The sequence below is a fragment of the Protomyctophum parallelum genome (genome assembly GCF_964188405.1).
Source record: "Protomyctophum parallelum genome assembly, chromosome: 6".
Lineage (NCBI taxonomy): Eukaryota > Metazoa > Chordata > Actinopteri > Myctophiformes > Myctophidae > Protomyctophum > Protomyctophum parallelum.
In genome coordinates, this window is record NC_139701.1 from 27,017,142 (window position 1) to 27,039,170 (window position 22,029).

Below are 22,029 nucleotides of genomic sequence, written 5' to 3' on the forward strand. Positions count from 1 at the left end.
CACACACACACACACACACACACACACACACACACACACACACACACACACACACACACACACACACACTCACGCACACACAGTGGAGTTGGGACAGGAATGCCATGGTTTCTCTGCAAGTCTGAATTACAGGCCTTTCACTGCTATTTAGCAGAGATACGTTCATGTGACTAACCTAAGTAACTCTTCTGAGCCAAAAGAAACCCTGATCTTCAAACCTTTTACAATGGAGACTATAGACAAGACTCTTAAACCTATTAAGACTGTTAAAGTGTACACTTTCACTTTGTAGGTCTTTATTGTATTACAAGCTGTATTACAAGATTTGGTTTATTCCTTATGAATACGACATTAAATCAGTTATTTCAGAAATATAGAAAAGGAGACGGTAAAGTGACAACACATATCTGTCACTTTAGTTTCGAAATAGAGTGTAGCTTTGCCTTGTAAAAGAAAATAATATAGACATAATATTTTTTGCATCTCTGTTTCTGTGTTTTGTTAGTTAGATAATCTGGTGGTGGTGAGATGGAACTCCTGACCCAAATGAATCACTATTATTGAATCTAATCTAATGTGTGCCCTGCTAGTAGCTACGAAGCACACCCGGAAAAAACAGGAGGCAATGGACAAAGAGAGAGAAACATACAAATAGATTAACGGCAAGGGTCACATTACTCTCTTGTTATGTAATAACGGAAGGCAAAACTGTCCACATAATGCTCCCATAATCTATTGCACGAGACCGTGCTGGTCGGAAAATCACAGCAATAACGATGATGGAAATATAATCCAGTGTGTGTATAGTTCTTTCCTTCTGTAAGTGGCTGATTTTGTTCTGCACCTGTATCCACCCAACCTGTGGTTGGATGTGTGTACATTCTTCTAGTTCTTCAGGTTATGTAATATATATTAACAACCCATGGCTCACATTGAAAAGGGCCCTTTAAGATGGAACTGTGAGGTATGTTGAATTACTTGATGGCATGGTGACAATGGCTGAGAATGTAGAGTATTTGACAGCAACCTGAGAATTTTCAGTCAACGTCAGCCCAGTGTTTGTTCACTACAAAGGCCCTCGTCCCTCTGTGACGGCACTGAATATAGGTTGGGTCTCTTTGTCATATTTTTAGCATTGTGTTCCATGATGTAAGAATGAGGAGTTACCTGCCGGTGTGTTTGTGTACCACGTCAAAAGAACTGCACGTGTACAGAACACCAGACAGCTCATAATCCATACATACACATGCTGTATTGTTGTGATGTGTATCGATAGTCGATACACGTATCATAAAACATTTGTGTAACATAGCAACATGCGTATTAATTACACTTGTGTACCATAAAACAACACATGTATTATAATAAGAATACATGTATGGATTATGAGCTATATATGGCTTTGGTACATGTCAAAATGATGACAATTAGCAGCAGAGAAAAAAAAAGTGGTATCAAGAAACAGTATTCACCAACAAACAAAGATTCTAACCACAAAATTGTTTTTTTTATCATTTATATTTTTTGTCCCACGATTTTGTAACCCATTTTTCACCCCTGTGTCAATCATCCTGTGATGTGATCCTGGGCTCTACACACCCTCCGCCAACCTAGGGAGAGCAACGGACTTAACTCATGCTTCCTTCATGCTTGAGTGTCCAAGTTGCTCCTTTACACCTGACGGGGGAGTTTCCCTGTTTGGACGTAGCGAGTGGAAGGAGCACGTTATTCCAACCAGTTCCTTTCCCCTCCATCAGGCGTCCCGGCTGGCCAGGGGGAGGCAGTTTAGAGACCAGGATTAACCACAAAATTGTATTCGAATTCGTGTTAAATGAGGTTACAACTTTTAGACTCTTGATTAATACAATTATGTTTTAACAGACTACTATATTTCAGCGCCACCAGGTGGTCACCAGTTTAGGCTCTGAGTGCCAATTCTCCCATTATAAAGAAAGAAAGAATTTGTAATTCTATTATGCATGTAATGTGCATGTCATCACCTGTACACCAGATTAGAGGAATTTTCAAAATATGGATTTTTAATTCCCAAGGGAGAGACGTCTTGACGCCCGTGGCATCCATTACATAATAGGCAATTAGACGTCTTGACGTTTTTGGCTACTAAACACCATGCTAGAAGGCTTTCTTACCTTTATTTGTAGTTGTTACGTCCCCACCAAAGAGCTCCAGGTGTTATTCTGTGCAAAAGCGCATTATTGGCTATTTCCCCTACCATAAGCCCTCAATGAATTGAATTGAATTGCATTGAATTGAATGGGGCATTGGGGTGTTGTGCTAATTCACACATACATTTGTATATATCCTCTCTTCATAATGTAAATAGTATTCCAAGCGGCACACTTTACTACTTATTTCGATGGAAATAAGCGAATTAGCACAAAAACCCAACCCCCATTAAGGGCTTATATTAGGGGAAATAGCCAATAATGCACTTTTGCACAAAATAACACCTGGACCTCTTTGGTGGGGACGTAACAACTACAAATAAAGGTAAGAAAGCCTTCTAGCATGGAATTCTCCTTTAAATCTTAAATATATTAAATACCCAAATTAACTTGTTGCTTTAACCCCAGCAGCCCTATTCTGGGGAAAACGTTTGTAAATTTTTACTGTAAGTGGTTAAGTGGTTAAACGCCTCACTTGTCTGGCCCCATTCCTCTCAAGTATAGGAGAGAATGTGTGTACAGTAGCTGATGTGTGTGGAAATGTTGATAAACCACACACTAAAACTGTTAAGGGAGGGGCTGTGGAGATAGATTATAATAACACAAACTCATGTTACTGTAGACATGCATGCGTAGGCTATATTAAAGCCAATTATCCTTCTGCTTATAATCTAGGCACCATTCGAATTATTATATTGCATACCACTCCATGTTCGATCATTACTTAAAAGTCACAAATTTATATTTCTGAGAAACACAGTACTGTAGGCTAGTGGATCCTGTCTGAGAAACACAGTACTGTAGGCTAGTAGATCCTGTCTGAGAAACACAGTACTGTAGGCTAGTGGATCCTGTCTGAGAAACACAGTACTGTAGGCTAGTAGATCCTGTCTGAGAAACACAGTACTGTAGGCTAGTAGATCCTGTCTGAGAAACACAGTACTGTAGGCTAGTGGATCCTGTCTGAGAAACACAGTACTGTAGGCTAGTAGATCCTGTCTGAGAAACACAGTACTGTAGGCTAGTGGATCCTGTCTGAGAAACACAGTACTGTAGGCTAGTAGATCCTGTCTGAGAAACACAGTACTGTAGGCTAGTAGATCCTGTCTGAGAAACACAGTACTGTAGGCTAGTGGATCCTGTCTGAGAAACACAGTACTGTAGGCTAGTGGATCCTGTCTGAGAAACACAGTACTGTAGGCTAGTGGATCCTGTCTGAGAAACACAGTACTGTAGGCTAGTGGATCCTGTCTGAGAAACACAGTACTGTAGCCGGCTAGTAGATCGTATCTGTATGAGTTATCATTTCGTCAACCAAGTCCAAGGACCCACCTATAACTCTAAATAAGTACACACCTTCCTTTCAGGAAATGTCACTCCATTCAAATTGTGCATGTTTCATTGGAAAAAGACTTCTGCTACGGTACATACAGCTGTGCTAGCCCTCCAGACATGTTTGAACGCAGAGTTGATGTGTGAGCCACATGGGCTACTTATCTAACACAAGCTATAGACTTTTCACATTTGTATCATTTGTATTTAATTTAATGGAAAAGTGTTTCATTCAAGCTATTGTGCATGTATGCATGTGGTGTGAAACTCATTGAATTAGCTGATGTACGTAATGTATGTAAGTTTATGTACCCAAGGAAACGTACATAAACTTAATGGAAAAATGGATGACAGCATAACGATTACCCTGTCTGTGTCCCTTTTATGCCCATATATGGAGTTATTTATCAGGCATGCCAGAATATGGAGTCTATGCAGATGTCAGAACATTAGTGTGATGTCAGAACAGGCCAGCTCCATATATGGAGATCTAGGGGTGATCAGATGTGATCAATTGACTAATTTGGGCCCTGTCCAGAGCTTCTACAGTGGTGCCCATTGGGCACTGACCTACTTGAAACGATGCAAGTTGGAAATGGATGCCCCACCCAGTTATTACTTGCGCAAGCAGAGCGCGCAAGGTGGTCGTGCTGGCTTTTTTATGCGTATGCTCGGAGGTATATATACTAGATGTTGATGGTGACATAATTAAGATATGTTTCAATGTCGGGTTATAACTGGCTGTCGATGGTGACGTAATTAGGATATGTTTCAGTGTCGGGTGATTTAAAGGTAAAGTCTGTATGTATACATGTATGTAATCTGAAACCTATCTTTATTACGTCACCATCAACATCTAGTATATATATATAGATAGATAGATAGATAGATAGATAGATAGATAGATAGATAGATAGATAGATAGATAGATAGATAGATAGATAGATAGATAGATAGATAGATAGATAGATAGATAGATAGATAGATAGATAGATAGATAGATAGATAGATAGATAGATAGATAGATAGATAGATAGATAGATAGATAGATAGATAGATAGATAGATAGATAGATAGATAGATAGATAGATAGATAGATAGATAGATAGATAGATGCGTACTATATGGGGATCTCATCCCATATCATCCCTAATCATCTGGGGACCCCCCCAAACTTATTTGGGGCCAACCCCCACTGTACTAAAGGCCATGGGCTCTGATAAATACATGAAAAACATGTTTTTCATCTATTTATCTGCATGTCTACAGGATGTGATGGTGATTGTTGAGTATTGTGTAAACATAACATTGCCACAGTGCCATAGGTCAGGTCCAACAGAAAACAAATGTTATTATTGCTGCTTGTAGTAAATAGAAAGAAAGACATCAGCAGTGATACTACTAGATGTTTTCCGCAAACTATCCATCCTGGGAGCTACAGGTTGTATAGAAACATATTCAAATTCGTAGAAAGCAGATCTGTGTCAAATTGTTGTTGTCAACAAGGGCAACCTAGAGATATGCATCGTTAAACCACATCTGAGACCACGTCTCAGCACCGACCTTGACCGTTGACTACAACATTGCATTATATGTCATATATTGGGTTAGAGATCTACTATGAAGCTTTGTGGACTTGTGTTGTAATTTGACAATGACACAATGTACCGAGTCATTGTGGACAGAGTCATATAATCTATTCTACACCCATAGGTGGGCAGCCTCATTTTAATAGTTTTACAATAGCTTTATAAGTGAACAATTTTTTTTTTGTGTTTTTACAACTTAAACCCTCAATTACTTGTGCGCTCCTTTTCCCCCTCTACACGTGGGGCTATATCTTGCGTCACCCGTTATCCCTAAACTTATTTGACATTTTTTACTATTTTCAAAAACCTTTTAAAATAGTTCAAATAGCCGATCTACAAGCTCACGATGTGTCGATGTAGATCGGGTAGTAAGGAAAGATAGGGCCCCAAGTCTCTTTGCCGAAAATAGCCGATCTACAATTGATGAATATTGTAAATCTGCTATTTTTGCCAAATGTTTGTTTATAATTACATGCCCAGAATAGTGATGCTTAGACTACCAGATTGTATATTGCATTTGGGAAGATTCAGTGTCTGGAAAATTGAACATACAGTATACCAAAAGTATTAAGTAGGCCTACTGTATATCAAATTGACTTTCAACCTCTTTCTTTTGACTATCTAAAGTATGTGTTAGTCATTGCATTTCTGTCATTGTCACTCCTCTGGCCTAGAATGCCATATGTGCTATTAAAGATTCATGGTCACTTCACATAGTGAAAGAGGAAGAAAAGCACCACAGCAAATGGAGTCGTTTTGAGATAGAAATGAGGACACATTGGCTGAAAATGGTGGAGTTTTTAGACAGAAATGAGGACACATCAGCCTGTCTCAGGTGACAGAAGGCAGAGAGGACTGTTGCCAGAGCAGAGTTAGACGCTTCACAAATGCTGCTTCAGTCGCCTAACTCATTTTTTATGCTTACGTAAACCAGATTTAGTCGCATGTCAGTAGAATATTGGCGGATTGAAGAGGTTAACTATTTGAACCCTAGCGTCCCTATTCTGGGCATGCCATATAAGCGAACATTCACTGAAAATGGGTGAACATTTGCTGAAAATAGCCGATCTACATGGTCACAACGCAGCACTTGCGTGAGCATGTCTCTTTCAGCGATTTGGTGTACATGGAAAAAAAATAGGGAGCCAAGAATAGAGCCTTGGAATATACCAGTTAACAACGTATAGGTTTAAGTGGTTAATCCAGAATTGTGGAATATCAAATCTATCCTTAAATCAGTGTCCGAATGCAAGGAAATCTCCACAACAAAAGCAAAGATGGAACACTATAAGGCTTCAGGGCATTGTTTCCACTGGTTTGCGCATAACGTGACAGTCGAGTCTCGAACCTTGGAGGGGAAAGGAGTGGCCAGCAACATCGCATACAGGGCAGATAGAGCAGAATAATAGCAATGGAGCGATAAAGGTCACGATAACGGAGTGAATGAAGGGTGAACAATGAGGTAACCTGATGACGGTGTGTTAAGATACAATGCTACACCGTAGGCCGGGTGTATGTAAGTCAGAGGAGGGACACATGGTTGTGAACACAACTCTGAAATAAGCAAAGCGGAACATCAGTTAACCACTTGAGCGGAGCCCTAGAACATGTTTAGATGTGGGCTGAATGTTGAAAACAACAGATTGACAATTTTATGTGTCACGAACATTTTGCAAACATAGGGACACCATGCAGTTACAATGTAAATAATAAATATGAGTACATGTCTATGTACTCATGAGAGGTTTTGGAAACCTCTTGAGAGGTTTTGGAAAGCTTGGAAATGTGGGTGGGGGGGATAATGGCAGGTGTAGTGGTTAACTGTGCTTTCATTCAACAAAGACAGGGACAGGAAAAGGTAGGCTGTCCTAAGTGCCTCCTTCTCCAAGTGAATGGATTTGAGGTGACAATACTAAAAGAGTAAAGGATGAACAAGAGTGAACGTTGTTGCATTCCGTCACTGGAGTTTCTGGAGGAATGTGCAGAAGTACCCAATATCACAAAAGCATTGAAGTGGGAAGGCAGCTATCAACTTGTATTATTACAGAGTCCGTCAAAGGTGAAATCGTCGCCACCAGGGCAGAGCTCGGGTCGGGTACAGTAATGGATGACAGCTTGCTCTGTGATATTTATTACCTGGATCTCAGATGTGCTTGGGCTTCCTCAAAGTCGTTCCTGAGGAAGAGGTCCAGGGCTACCATACAGTCCTCCAGGGCCAGAGACAGGTCTGACCGTGGACACCTGCGGAACCAGTACAAACATATTTTTAATGACAATTTGGAAGAACACTCATAGCATGATTTACTAATGGAGAGACTCTGGAGTTTACAAGTTAGATGAATTCATTCCTGGCTATATTATTAGAGTGTCTTCCTACCATAGGAAGATGCTTCCTACCAATACTGGAGGATAGGAACAGTTCAGTGCAACATGTTATACTTATTATGCCACACTGGTGCACATGCAGGTGTTTTCACCCCTCAATGCCTTCTGACAGAAATACAAGGCGTTGGGCCATGTATCCAGCAAGCCCAAACCAGTAGTCACTTTGAGTGGCACCACACCAAGCCACGGGTGAACATGTACTGTATGTCGGACTCGGACATTACTATTACTAACCCTACCCCAAACCCCAAACCTCCCCTCAAAGGTAATCACACTTTAAGCATTGACCTCCAGTAACCTCAGAGGTGACTAGATTAAGCCAGACTAGTTCTAAATATAAGTTTTAGTGTTTCTAGTAGGACTAAATCATAATTGCCCAGACTCTTCTTCAACAAAGATGGCGAAAGCAAACATTCTTTGTTCTGTACTTATACATACAATAGTATGGTACAAAACACTGAAGTCCTTAAACCTAACCGCAAGCACGATGCAACGCATGTCGGACCAAAGCAAACTTTACTTTATCCGCAAAAGAAAGTTGTTTGCGTGGACACAAAGATGATGGCATGAGCAGAATTCGAACCCAGGAGGTACACAATGAAAGTCTATTGCCTAATGAGCCATGCTACGAGCTGGCTGCTGGAATGCTTTTCCAGAGTCTACTACATTATAACATGCCCAACTCATGTAAAAGAAAAACCCCGCCCAGTGGGGGTTAACCTTAACCCCCACCCAGGGGTGATTTCACCCAACACGTCAACATGCCTAGATGAGTGTTGCGTACCCAATATCTGCATAAAGGTCATTTCAGATGGGCGACAACGCAAGCGTGTTTACGTGAGCGTCCCGTGAAATTGTCGTGTGCGTGCTTGTTTCATGACCTGGATTCTGTTAAGCTTCTTTTTTTTACGCTTGCGTTGTCACGCCCCTCTATCCAGGCGACAACGTCTGCGTTAATCGATGCCCGTCTGAAAGTACCTTAATGATGGGGAGAGAAATTAAAGACACCGCTTTATTCCTTTCTAAAGTATTATCTATATCTTCAAGGACTAAGATTGCTAATTTCAAGAACATAAGATTAATGTTTCAAGAAGTGTTTTTGACAACTAGTTCTGGATAGTTGATATGAGGAGTTTAAGAGCCACGTCACTTCAGATCACCCCACCCTGTCTCTAGTTGTTGTTCCTCCTACCTCCCTCCTTTCCAGTCATTCTGCTGCAGTGTCCCTGACTCCCTGTTCTCATTTGGGCAGCAAAGACAGCAGCAAAGACAACTACTTTACAGTGTATGTTACTGGAGACAAGGGATGTGGGGTCATGACACTGGCCCACTTTCTTACAAACCAATATACCTCATTGCTGTCTCTTGCCTACTTCTTTATAAGAGCTACACAAAAATGTAGCAGTGTGTTTCAGAATTGTGCTTAGCTGTTGATTGCTTTTAAAGATGCCTTTGGTTTTAACCACAACTTCATTGATATTTCAAACACCCTAATTGTTGTAAAAAGAAATGTAAAATAGTGTGACCAGACTTCCTGGTTTGGCTGGTATTGTCCTCAAAAACACTAAAATGTCCCAGTTTGTCTACATTCATTACCAAAATGTCCTAATTTTCTGTTCTATCCATGTGCGCAAACATCAGAAAACAAGAACAAGGTGTCTGAATACAATGCTGATATGATCAGTTGTTGCCTGTATGTGACACTTATCACTGTGCAGCATTAATTTAAGACTTAATGGTCCCATCCTGATTTAAGCCCACATCCTTCCGGCTTGTTGCATTCACGCCTCTTGTGATTGGTCAACTTAACGCTGGTGCCTTGAACAAATCACTGTAATTGCTGTGACAGAAAAAGGTTGGTCTGTCCTGCAGTTTGTCATTTTAGGAGGAGCATTACAATAAAATTGAGCTGCATGTTCTTAATTCAATTTATTACATTGTGCACATGACTGTCACATGATGACTCTAGAATGAATGCTGAGAGCACTTTGTTTACGGCATGAAAGCACAAGCTCTTCGCCTTAACATTAGCGTTCACAATGCTACACGTACTTTCTGCCATCAAAAGGTCCCTTTTGCTTCCATTGGGAGTCAACTGATCCCAGTGTGGGTATCTATTACACTGAATGAACCACGTAACCACAGCAATCATATCAAGAGTCAAACATTTACACAGTAAAATGTACAGTGTTAATGTATCAATTTGCAACAATTTCGCTTAAATGAATACTGAGGATTTGACTGTGTAGTCACATTACACATGCCATCTTTCTGCCAGTTACAGTGAAGGCTACATACTGTAGGTCGAATCCATAACAAGACACAGTGAGCCAAGCTGTTAGCCACGTAGCTAACTGGAGGATAGTGGCTGAGCAGAGAGCGAGCAAACACAACTGAGACTAATTTGACCAACAGGGATGACTAACTAACAGACAGCCGTTCCCTTTACATTCCTGCCTACCAGAAGCACAGAGGAACCCTCTATGTTCCACTAAACTCATCACACACACACACACACACACACACACACACACACACACACACACACACACACACACACACACACACACACACACACACACACACACACACACACACACACACACACACACACACACACACACACACACACAAATGCATGTACACAACATGTTGTGCACACGGATGTATGCCCAAAGAAGCACTTAAAGGTTTAGAAGGAGTAAAGGACATACAAAAAGAGAGAAAGAGACAACCATCCGGAAACAAGCAGCATCACTAAGTCTAGCTAATGACATGCAGATGACCCTCCAGTCCACCCTATGGCTGGCGGCAGACTACACTTCCTGTTCGAGCTGCAATCAGTATGTTTTATGTCCTCTCCCATTGCGAGTTTAACACATGGCGGCATTTGAACCCATGGTCTGGGAAACAAAACACCCACCGCTTCTGCTTGGCTAGAGGAGACATTGGACTTGACGTGATAAACAGTGCATGTTCGTAGCCATCACCATTGAAGGTCTCAATGGAAGAGGGAGACAACCTTACACCGGCCTTGCACTACAGCTATGACTATAACCTACTACTACTACTACTACTGTAAATACTGCCAGAGGAGCATATACCAACATGACTAAGATGTGATGATAACTATAAGGGATAATACTAAACTTTATAATTCAATAAATGATGATGTCTTTAAAGTTGGAGTGCCACCATTTTTTTCCACCCTAAAACATGATCATCAGGTATTATTATATAAGGGGGAAGAACTTTTTCCAAAAAGTGTACAGTATTTGTTAAAATCATGCTTTCATGTGGACACGCCAACCAGTTCATTAAGTATGCCTGGTTTGCCTGGTGGGTGGTGATGAGTGGTGATCCACCTGAACTGAAGCCGCACCCACAGCTGTAGTTGTATGATAAAGGGGGAGGGGTTAGGGGAGGGGCTGATAGTGTGGTGTCACAATATTACAGTTTATTTCATTGGCCCGTTTGACTGTCAAGGGTTCAGCCTCCAGGAAGAAACCCTAAATACAAAGTTAATACATCATTGCACATAAAAACGACTCCAGGGTGTCTAATGAAGTACTGTCACCTCATAGACACATGTAAAACTGGAAAAACTGAAGAAATCTTTAAGCACCTCAGTTGACCACTAAGGTAATTTTGGTCATCAAAGGACAGCAGTGGAGAAAGAGATTATACTGGGGTTATGGAGATTGGCAAAAACAACTTGAACCTTCTCCACAAACACACACACACACACACACACACACACACACACACACACACACACACACACACACACACACACACACACACACACACACACACACACACACACAAAACAACAACCTTTTAGTTTCTGCATGTAAAGCCCAAACCACACCAGTTGCAACTCCTTTCAATCAAAACCGTTTTAAGATCAACCACATCTTAAAACGGTTTTGATTGAAAGTGGTTGACCTTAAAACGGTTTTGTTGTTGAGTTTCAACTGGAGTGGTTTGGGCTTAAGAGTCTAATTACTAATTTTGATATTTCACTTCCTAAAGTAAATAGATGCAGATGGTCCAAATTATAAATATCATGTGACACCAACTCTTTTATGCCGGAGAGCTGGTTTCCTTCGTTATCAGACATAAACAAGATAACAGCCCAAATAACTCACTGTACCTCATGCTGTTTAGATTTCTGTCTAATAGGTACAAGCAAAATCATCAATATTTTATCAAAATAAAGATTGACCACAAATTGTAAAATCTGACTTTTGTCCCTGGTTTTAGTAAATGAATCAATTGTGGATTACGACACTGTGAAACTACTTATAATTTGGTTAAATGAATATTATACATCACAAGCTTTTTATGACCTTGCTATGAATAATATACCGGTACTCAGTTTTGTCGTTATTAATTCCTCACCTAAAGATATCTAAGGTGATGAAGACTGGCTAAATCATTATCCTGCATGAGAAAGGTGTTGTGACCTCTGCAACAATACTGTTATTACATTATGGTACTAACAGTATTACTACTGCATACGATTTGATTCAAGCTCAAATTATTTACTTGAGCAATGCACTGGTGCTGGTGTTGCTCATTCTTCCAGTTGCTCATTCTTCAAGTTTAGGCCTAGGTTGAGGGGGGTTCTATTCCTTGTTTTCCTCTAACATCTATTGAGAAGCAGCACTGTGAACAAATGCAGCTACATAGCAAGATAATATAATTATATATATGATGAGGCACACAATTACTGCAAAGAACCAGACGCTGTCTTTTAGCATAGGAGTGTAACTGGCATCTGAACGAACAAAAGATATGGCATGACAACCGATACAATGGAGCGGGTCTATTAGGTTCACAGAGTGCATGGCATACATTGTTCTGGTAATTAATTAAATTTCAAGTCAGCAAGTCTGACATTCTACGATGATTTCTCTTGAGGACAACTTGGACAATGATGATCCTAACCCCTGAGGCACACATGCTTGAATGTAACACACGCACATGTACACACAAGCATGCACACACTTACTGGAGTGACGAGGCATTTAATTTCCTTCTCAGGCTCTTCGATCTACACTAGTCGTGTGAGATGCTGACGAGGCCTCGCTGCGGAGAAAATCACTTCTCCGCAACACAAAAGCATCCTGAGATAAAAGAACCAAGCTGATCCTGTTTGTCCAGTGTCCACATACCAAATCAGCCTCTCGGCAGAAACACATGCACCTCCTTTACAGTAAACCTCCCTTTACTGTACTAATGATGGGAAACAACAAGGGAACATCTTTATAACAGCAATGGCACTGCAGGTCTACTGCAAGTCCACAGACACATGCATGATGCTCTTTAAGTCAGCCAACACAGACACACATGCACAGACGCACGCGTACAGTCAGGCACACACACACACACACACACACACACACACACACCCCTGTCTTTGACACGCAGCAGTATTTAAGTCTTACCCGTTTGACAAAGTCCCTTCCTCCCCTGACATTTTCATCTGGCAAAGTGTTTGTGAGTGAGAGCAAGAGAGAGAGAGAGAGAGAGAGAGAGAGAGAGAGAGACTCTGTGTGTGTGTGTGTGTGTGTGTGTGTGTGTGTGTGTGTGTGTGTGTGTGTGTGTGTGTGTGTGTGTGTGTGTGTGTGTGTGAGTGTGTGTGTGTGTGTGTGTGTTGGAGAGAAAGAGAGACAGGTAAACAAGATAAAATTGCGGCGAAGTGAATCTGTGCCTCCTGCCTCAGGCCTTTCCAGCAGTGCAGTCTAATGTGGTGTAGCTCTCTCTCTCTCTCGCTCTAGCAGCAACAGCAGGCAGGAGAGGAAGGGAAAGAGCAAAAAGAATCAGGAGAGAGAGGGCGGGAGAAAGCAAGGAGGAGAGGAGGATGAACGTCAACAGCAGCCCTTAATAAGATTGGGATGACTATATCACACATGATGAGAGCTGACCACATTCTGCACCGAACCCTCCGCCTTGCACGCATACACACACACACACGCACACACACACACACGCTTGCATGCGTGATCGCATGTACACGCACGCGCGCACGCACGCGCGCACGCGCGCACGCGCGCACGCACGCACGCACACACACACACACACACACACACACACACACACACACACACACACACACACACACACTCCTCCCCTGTCCCACCTCTTCATATCGCCACCCTCACGCTACACACTGCAGTCTCGCTTCTGATTGGTTCATGTTGAATCAGGGTGTGGCTTAATGCACAGTACTTATAGGTCCAGCCTCTAGACTAGATTAAATGGGGGGGGGGGGGGGGGAATTAGGAGAAATAGATTGTACAGAAGGTGAAGAAAAATGTAATTTGTTCATCAGTAAAACCTGATACACAACATTATGTGTTGTCAGCTCTTTCTGACTCCCAGACAGAGTGATGGTGTTGCTCAAAATACACTACAGCAGCTACATGGCAGATGAGAGAGAATGAGAATGAGAGAGAGAGGTGAATAGAGAGGAAAAAATAGTCGGGGAGGTGCATTCACAGCTAGTCCAGTATACTGCAGTGGTTCAGACTAGACACTGCAGCAGACAAGCAGCTCAGCCAAGTAGTACAGTAAGACAACACAACACACAGAGGCAGCTCACCGCCAACCAACACTGTTGCAAAGGACAAAATGGCAATTCATGAAGGAGAGACTATTGTTTGTAATGGTGAAGCACAACTGATTTACATAGTGTGTGGGGGTGGGGGGGGGGGGGCACAACGATCATACAGTGCACTTCAGAAGTAAATGGACCTTGGGATCCACATGGTAAATGTTTTGACTTCATTATGGCCAGCCTGAGATCTATTTGCGGATGATTCGGCACTGCTGGTCTCAGAGTCAGACAGGAACAAACTGCAGGTTGAAAAGGCCCTCAGCTCTGAACTCAGTAGAATCAGCACCTGGCTTGCTGGTAACAAACTATCATTACACATGGGGAAAAAACTGAATCCATTCTCTTTGGATCAAATAGTAATCTCAGCTAGGCTGACGGCTTCTCAGATAAAGTGGGTGAAAAGATTAAATTACCTACCTAGGTTCCATCCTGGAGGCAAATCTTTCCTGTGATAAAATGGCCACCAATGTAATAAAAAAGTCAACCAAAGAACAAGATTCCTGTACAGGATCTCCTCACTGGTCAACAAAAACACCTTGAAGACCCTAACAGGAGCCCTCGTACAAGGTTTCTTCGACTATGCATGCACCTCTTGGTACAACAGCACCTCAAAGGCCCTTAAAACAAGGCCCCAGACTTCCCCCCAAAAACTGGTCATGCTACTACTTGGCCTCACTCCCAGAACCCACCTCACCCCTGCCCAATTTGATAGGCTGAAATGGCTTAGGGTTGACGACAGAGTACAGCATCTTGAAATGGGTCTGGTCCACAAGATTCGCTACACCACCAAGATAGAAGATACCCATGTGCCTGTCTAAATACTTCCTTAATGTCAACAAAGTCTACACTCGCAACACCAGAGGGAGTTCAACAAACCACGTGCAACCCAGATTCATCTCAAAAAGGAAATAAATTAATTTCGCTCCTATGCCACAACAATGTGGAACGCCCTACCAACAGCCATTAAGAAATGTGAATCTCCTTCAAAACATAATTTCATTTGTTTATTAAAGGTAGTGAGGGGTTGGTACAGGCGTACAGCTGTTGCATATGTACAGAATAAACATACCCATTTTTTGAGGGGTTTTGTAAATGCATTGACGAAGGGAAAATGTACGTCATATTGTCTCTTTATTGTTAATGGCGTTTAATGTTTGTGTTTGACACATGCATCAGTAATAAGGAACTGGGGATGGCAATGAAGGACCGGAAAGTCTGGCGTGGCATTATGAAATCCATGATCTCGACCGTGGTCGAAAAATGATGATGATGATTGTGTTTGCACCATTTGTTTTACATCACCATTACATCACCTAATCAACATGAGTTGAGTAATAAAGTATATCTCATCTCATCTCTCTCTCGAGTTAGACTTTAATATATTAGCACCCCTCACTTCACACAGGTGTGATTTTTTTCACTTCGAAACCACTCTCAAAGTCCAACCAACACCCCTTTTTTCCCATACTGTATGCCCTATATCTTGCGCCACCCCTTGCCCCTTATCCCTAAACTTATTTGCCATTTTTTACTATTTTAAATGTTTTTAAATATTACAAATAGCCGATCTACAAGCTAACAACGTGTCGATGTAGATAGTTGAACAATTTTTAAATGTTTTAAAATTGTAAAAAATGGCAAATAGGTTTAGGGATAAGGGGTAAGATGGAGCCCTATATGTTTTTCCCTTTTTTACTTTCTTTATATGATGCTTGATTCTGATTCTTTATATGATTTCCAGTTTTTCATAGATACATATTTGTATGTCTGGTTTTGTCCTCATAGCAGTTTTTGTATTGACTTGTGCTTTCGTTTGAAATGTACCCATTGTATATACTGTGAATACAATTTTCAATCGATCATTCAATGTGACCTACAGTGTCCAGTGGTTTGTGAGATCATCTCCAGAATCTGGACACACGCACGCACGCATGCACACACACACACACACACGCACGCACGCCACACACAAACATGTCTTGGTAGCACCTGTGTGTGCATTATCTGTTATCTTTAGGCTAGAGAAGAGCAACTGACCCACATCTATAGGTCATAGGAGCTGTGTCAGTCACACTGTCACAGTGTGCGTATGTGTTACAACTACTAGAAAAATCCATTTAAATTACAACAATCTAAATACATCGATATGTAAATAGCAACATATCGTATAGTTTGACTTTGTATCGTATCATTTTACAATGCAAATAATTGGTATCGAAGCATTTTGCAATGCAAACTTTGCAAAGTACTTGTGCGTTGTATCTAAGAAGAAAAATAGGGGTTTAATTACTTTTCCATTCAATATCGCTACACTTGGTCTATTGATAAATGTGTTCATTCTCAGTGTTCATGTTAAGGTGTGGGTTTGTCCATTCTTCAACGTCAAATACTATGTCCATTGTCCGATGTATTTGCCAGAGAATAACTGTGTTTACTTGCGTATTGCGTATTTCAAAATGTGTCATTACAGCCCAGAAAACAGGTTGAGAGGTCCCAGTGTCAGAACAGGATTATCTGCATGGTTAATGTATTCAAATCGCTTAAACTGATATGACAATTTTATTGTATTATTATTTTCTATGCTCGGAAGAATTTTGTTTCTTTGGAAAACTAGGGAAAATTGTTATTATTTTTAACTGCTGATTGCAAAGCAAACAGCAGGTCTATGAATAGGTCTGAAACTTGCAACACCGCTAATTGCGAGAAAACGACAGTTTCTCACTGGGTTGCAACACCTCAAATTGCGAGAGAACGACAGTTTCTCACTGGGTTGCGGTTGCAACACTGCAAATTATGAGAGAACGACAGTTTCTTACTGGGTTGCGGTTGCAACACCGCAAATTGCGAGAGAACAACAGTTTCTCACTGGGTTGCCTAGTTCGCAGATTTCCCGCCACGCTTCGCTTGTTCATCACCTCACAGTTGCCTGGCTGGTTTTGGGAGGCTGGTTAGCTTATTTCTGACACGAAAAAGTTGACTACACTGGCAACCATACTGCCGACTAATTCTGCTTGCTGATTGGATGCCTTATCTCCAGCAACAACCTATGGGGATAACATCCCATAGTCTGCACGCCATGAAGAAGACTCACAACATAACCGCTCCGTCATACTAGCCATGTGCAAATTGACGCCAGCAACCAGGCATAGAAGTGGCAAATAAACCACACGCAGCAATGACACCGGCATGACGACACGCATCGTACACTACTGCGGGGACCCCCTTATCCGCGGACCCCCAGAGAACCTTATTTTATAATTATTATTTAATATTAAGGGGGAGGTACCTTGAAACAGTTGCAGTGGGGGACTTAAAACAGTAACAAGTTCGACGACCCTGCCCACAATGGGAGGGGTTGATGGTTTAACTCCTCCCACCACCAGCTCCGCCCCGATCTGCAAGCTGCAGTCAGGGGTACCTCGACCCCCACGCACTCACGCAGTATCCCGCGGACCGCCACGGAGGACGCCGTGCTCGGGGGGGGGAGGCATGACAACTGTTTGAAAGTATTGTACAGTCACTACAATGACAACTATTTAAACTTTATTGGAAACAAACAACACTGAGTGGTCCACCCAGCTCAACCCCTCTGCCCCATTCACTTGACATCTCGGCCCCTTTCCCACCGGTTGGTTCCCAATGGGAACCGGTTGAGTTCTTTTTGGTTCTCACTCCATGAGGCCAGAGCTCCAAAATTGGAACGTTAATTAGGAAATGAGTGGGCAAAACCATATCTATATTAGATTGGTAACACCATGACACTTCCCCAATTGAGTACTTACACGAAGACAATGATTTATTCTATTACAAATTTCACATTTCACATTTTTCAATATGCAAATGAAGCATTATGTAGGAACATATGCAAAATAATCACAAATATGAAAAAGCTACTACTGTGGAAGGGTTACCATGTATTAATTTACTTGTATCAATCCTATAAACAATTTAATATAGGTCTAGTTTTCACTCGGAACACAATAGTTCCACCTTAGATAACTTTGGTTCCTACCTAACCCAACCAGCTCTCTCTCCATCTCTCACAGAACAACCTGCTAGATCCCAACCAGTCCGGATTCAAGAAGGCCCACTCCACAGAAACTGCCCTGCTGGCAGTCACAGAAGCACTACATGCTGCCCAAGCTGCTTCCCACTCTGCAGTACTGATTCTCCTAGACCTATCGGCAGCATTTGACACAGTGAACCACCAGCTGCTCCTAGACACCCTAGTGGATCTAGGCATCGGTGGAACGGCACTAAAGTGGTTCTCCTCCTACCTCACCGACCGGACCTATCAGGTTTCCTGGAAAGGTCTGTTATCATCCCCCCGAACCCTCCAAACTGGGGTCCCACAGGGATCTGTACTTGGTCCCCTCCTTTTCTCACTGTACACTAAATCCCTTGGCACTATTATCTCTGCTCACAATATATCATATCACTGCTACGCCGATGACACACAACTGTTTCTATCCTTCCCCCCCTCTGCCACTCAGGTGGAAGAGCGCATCACTGCATGCCTGGCTGACATCTCACAGTGGATGTCCTCCAACCACCTCAAGCTGAACCCAGACAAGACTGAGCTTCTCTTCTTCCCAGCTAAGTCCTGCCCTATGCGGGAGCTAACTATTTCCGTAGACAACGCCCTGGTAACGTCTGTCCCAACAGCCAGGAATCTTGGTGTTGTCCTGGACAGTCAGCTCTCGTTCAAAGCTCACATCACAGCTGTCACTCGATCCTGTAGGTTCACACTCTATAACATACGACGAATTAGACCGTTCCTCACCCAGGAATCAGCCCAGCTCCTAATCCAGACAACAGTCTTGTCAAAACTTGACTATTGTAACTCCCTCCTTACTGGCCTACCAGCATGTGCACTTAAGCCTCTCCAGCTGATCCAAAATGCCGCAACTCGCTTGGTCTTCAACCAGCCAAAATTCTCACATGTCTCCCCCCTGCTCCGCTCCCTCCACTGGCTCCCGGTCGCTGCCCGCACAGAATACAAAACTCTGATGCTGGCATTCAAAGCAACCAAAGGTATGGCTCCCCCATATCTTGCAAGTATGATTGAACCCTACAAACCCTCCCGCGCACTCAGATCAGCCAACGCAGGGAAGCTGGAAGTACCCTCACTAAAAACGCCGGGACAACGCTCCACACGTCCCAAACTCTTCTCCCTTCTGGCTCCAAAACTGTGGAATGCACTTCCCATTGCAGTCAGAACTGCAGCATCACTCCCAATCTTCCGCCGTAGTCTGAAAACCCACCTCTTCAGACTCCATCATGGCCCATAGCACTTACCCTACCCCCTTAGATAGCATTTCTGTAGACTTAGATAGCATTTGATACAGACTTATAGCATGTTATGTAGACAGCACTATAATTGCATTGTATATAGTCATAGCACGCCATAGTACATATGTATAGCATAGTAGTATATATGTATAGTTTATATGTATAGTTTCATTATATAGATATTCCACTGTTACTTTCTTAGCTTACGCATGTTTCATGATAAATGCTTTTATGTGATGTATTCCCATGCTTTTTGTTCTTGCTTATTGTAAATCGCTCTGGATTAAGAGCGTCTGCTAAATGCCTAAATTGTAAAATTGTAAATTGTACCTAAACTACTGCGCTGAAACTGACACAGAGGCAGTTATAGCGGACCCCCGCAGATAATAACAATCAGCAGGTAATTAATTGATTTAATCAATTCTTGTTTAAAAGAAGCCTCCAGATCTCTCTCCACGTGGAGCTATTCTTATTACCAATTTACCTTTTTCCCCTCCCTTTCCAAAGCAAACAATCTAGTTATTGCTCCTATCTGGAAACACTTTTCAGCTCCGTGTTATTATTACACAACCACACCTGACGAGACATTTATTCCAATACAGTATGGCTTCACATATTTACCTTACTGAGGTGTGTTTGGTTTGTCTTAGCGGATGCGCAAACATGTTACATAGCAAACAAATCCCTTTAAAATAATATGCTGAAAATCTTTTTATTCAAAACATAGTCATCTATTTTGTCATGGTGTGTTGCCCTATAGGTCAAAAGCATTGAGATATAGATGCACAATATAGATATATGTTTTCAAAAAGATGTCAAGTTGTTTATAGCAATTAACACGCTGATTCAAATTTAAGTTTGACAGACAAGGTAATCCATAACCATAAGGCAGCAAACAACTTGTCTGGCACTTTGGCCTCAGAGTATAAACGTGAGATGAAACCCGTTTTGTCATGTGATTGTGGTAACTTCATGCTTCACTAGAATCCTCCACTATCAGTTCTGTCATTCATATGCTCTGCACACTATAGCAGGGGTTATGCTTAATTTTTAGTAGTGCACTCCGTATATACATGCGTGCACACATGCAAGCACGCGCACACACACACACACACACACACACACACACACACACACACACACACACACACACACACACACACACACACACACACACACACACACACACACACACACACACACACACACACACACAGACACACATACATCTATGCATGGAAATTGGAAATGCATTTCAACCACTACTAAACTTTTTCAAATGGCACCCATTGTACTCTTATGTTAGGTTATGTTTGGGGTGGGAAACCCCATCCCATTAGATTAGTTTCCCTATAGATAATACGTATAAGCCTATGTATGTTTCTCATTGGTCGCTGCTGTTCATTGGAGTGATGCATAATCATTGACATGTGACCCCAGTGACCAGTCTATGTATTTATGTCTATGAGCAATACAAAATGTGAGTATGGTCCATACTGAGTCTGACCACTGAGCAGGTCTACTGGAGGGTATGAAGGAGTTGCAGAATTACTAGCCAATAGAGAATCATACAAGACAATCTCTAGTTAGTCAACTCTGTCCAGTAACCTTTTAATTACCAATAAACGACATTATAGACTATGCTGTATGTTGATATCTGCAGCCAGTGATGAAGGTATCGAGACATGCATTAGCCCATTACTTAAATAGTACGTTATTAGGCATTGCTCATAGACATAAATACTCATAGACTGGTCACTGGGGTCGCATGTCAATGATGATGCATCACTCCAATGAACAGCAGCGACCAATGAGAAACATACATAGATTTATAACAGGAGTCAGGACTGCAATAATTAATGCAATTCTCAGCTGCATTGCATTCCCCCTGATTGTGAATATTTAATATGTGAGCAGCAGGGAGAGCATGCGTTTATGCCTGTGCCCTTTCTATATGTGACCCCTGCTGTTGTTTTGGGTTTGCTGAGTCTCTCTGTTTGCTCTGCAGGTGGCTCGTTAGTGTAACCTGGAACACTGAGGTACTGTACCAGCTGTGTTCCCGTTTATATAATGTAAGTGCTGGCTGTAGTCTAGACTCTCTTTTTCTCTCTCTCTGCTCCTCCCTGCCGATACCTCATTCTGGTCTGATTATGCACACACCTCTACTCATCCACCCCATACACCATACAGCTAGCTGGGTGGGACCAGAATTGCAAAGTTGCCGGTTTCACCCTGGGCTCGCCCAATCTATGTGTCAAAGTGTCCCTGAGCAAGACGTTTAACAGCTCATCATGTGCTCATCAGAGCCATCTGAGCAGCCATCTGCTGGGTGAAGCACTCAAAGAAATTTCCCCCCAGGATGAGAAAATACTAATAATACAATTAAAATAATGTTGATTTGGTCTAGTTTTGTTAAATTTGATTGCTTTAGTTAGGCTTGTTGTGGCCAAAGAGCCAGGTCATAAATGCCTTTTACCTTACCCAGAAGGAAGACACCTCAGCTGAATAAGCCCTGCCCCCTGCCCTGTATGATGGTGATTGAGATTTCAGCAGACTTACCCGTTACATGGTTTTGTAGATTCCAGCCCGTTTGTGTTATCTGGTATCTGTAACCTGAAAC

At 42.1% G+C, this 22,029-nt stretch overlaps 1 protein-coding gene across 1 annotated transcript in view; it reads right to left on the minus strand.

Annotated features, from left to right (window-relative positions):
• ttc39a (tetratricopeptide repeat domain 39A) overlaps positions 1-22,029 on the minus strand; it is a 39,038-nt gene that overhangs the window by 14,834 nt on the left and 2,175 nt on the right. The window contains exons 4-5 of the mRNA XM_083766439.1: positions 21,969-22,022; positions 7,244-7,348 (exon numbers count right to left, since the gene is read on the minus strand). Coding sequence (XP_083622565.1) covers positions 7,244-7,348; positions 21,969-22,022 — 159 coding nt within the window. The remainder of the gene's footprint in view (positions 1-7,243; positions 7,349-21,968; positions 22,023-22,029) is intronic.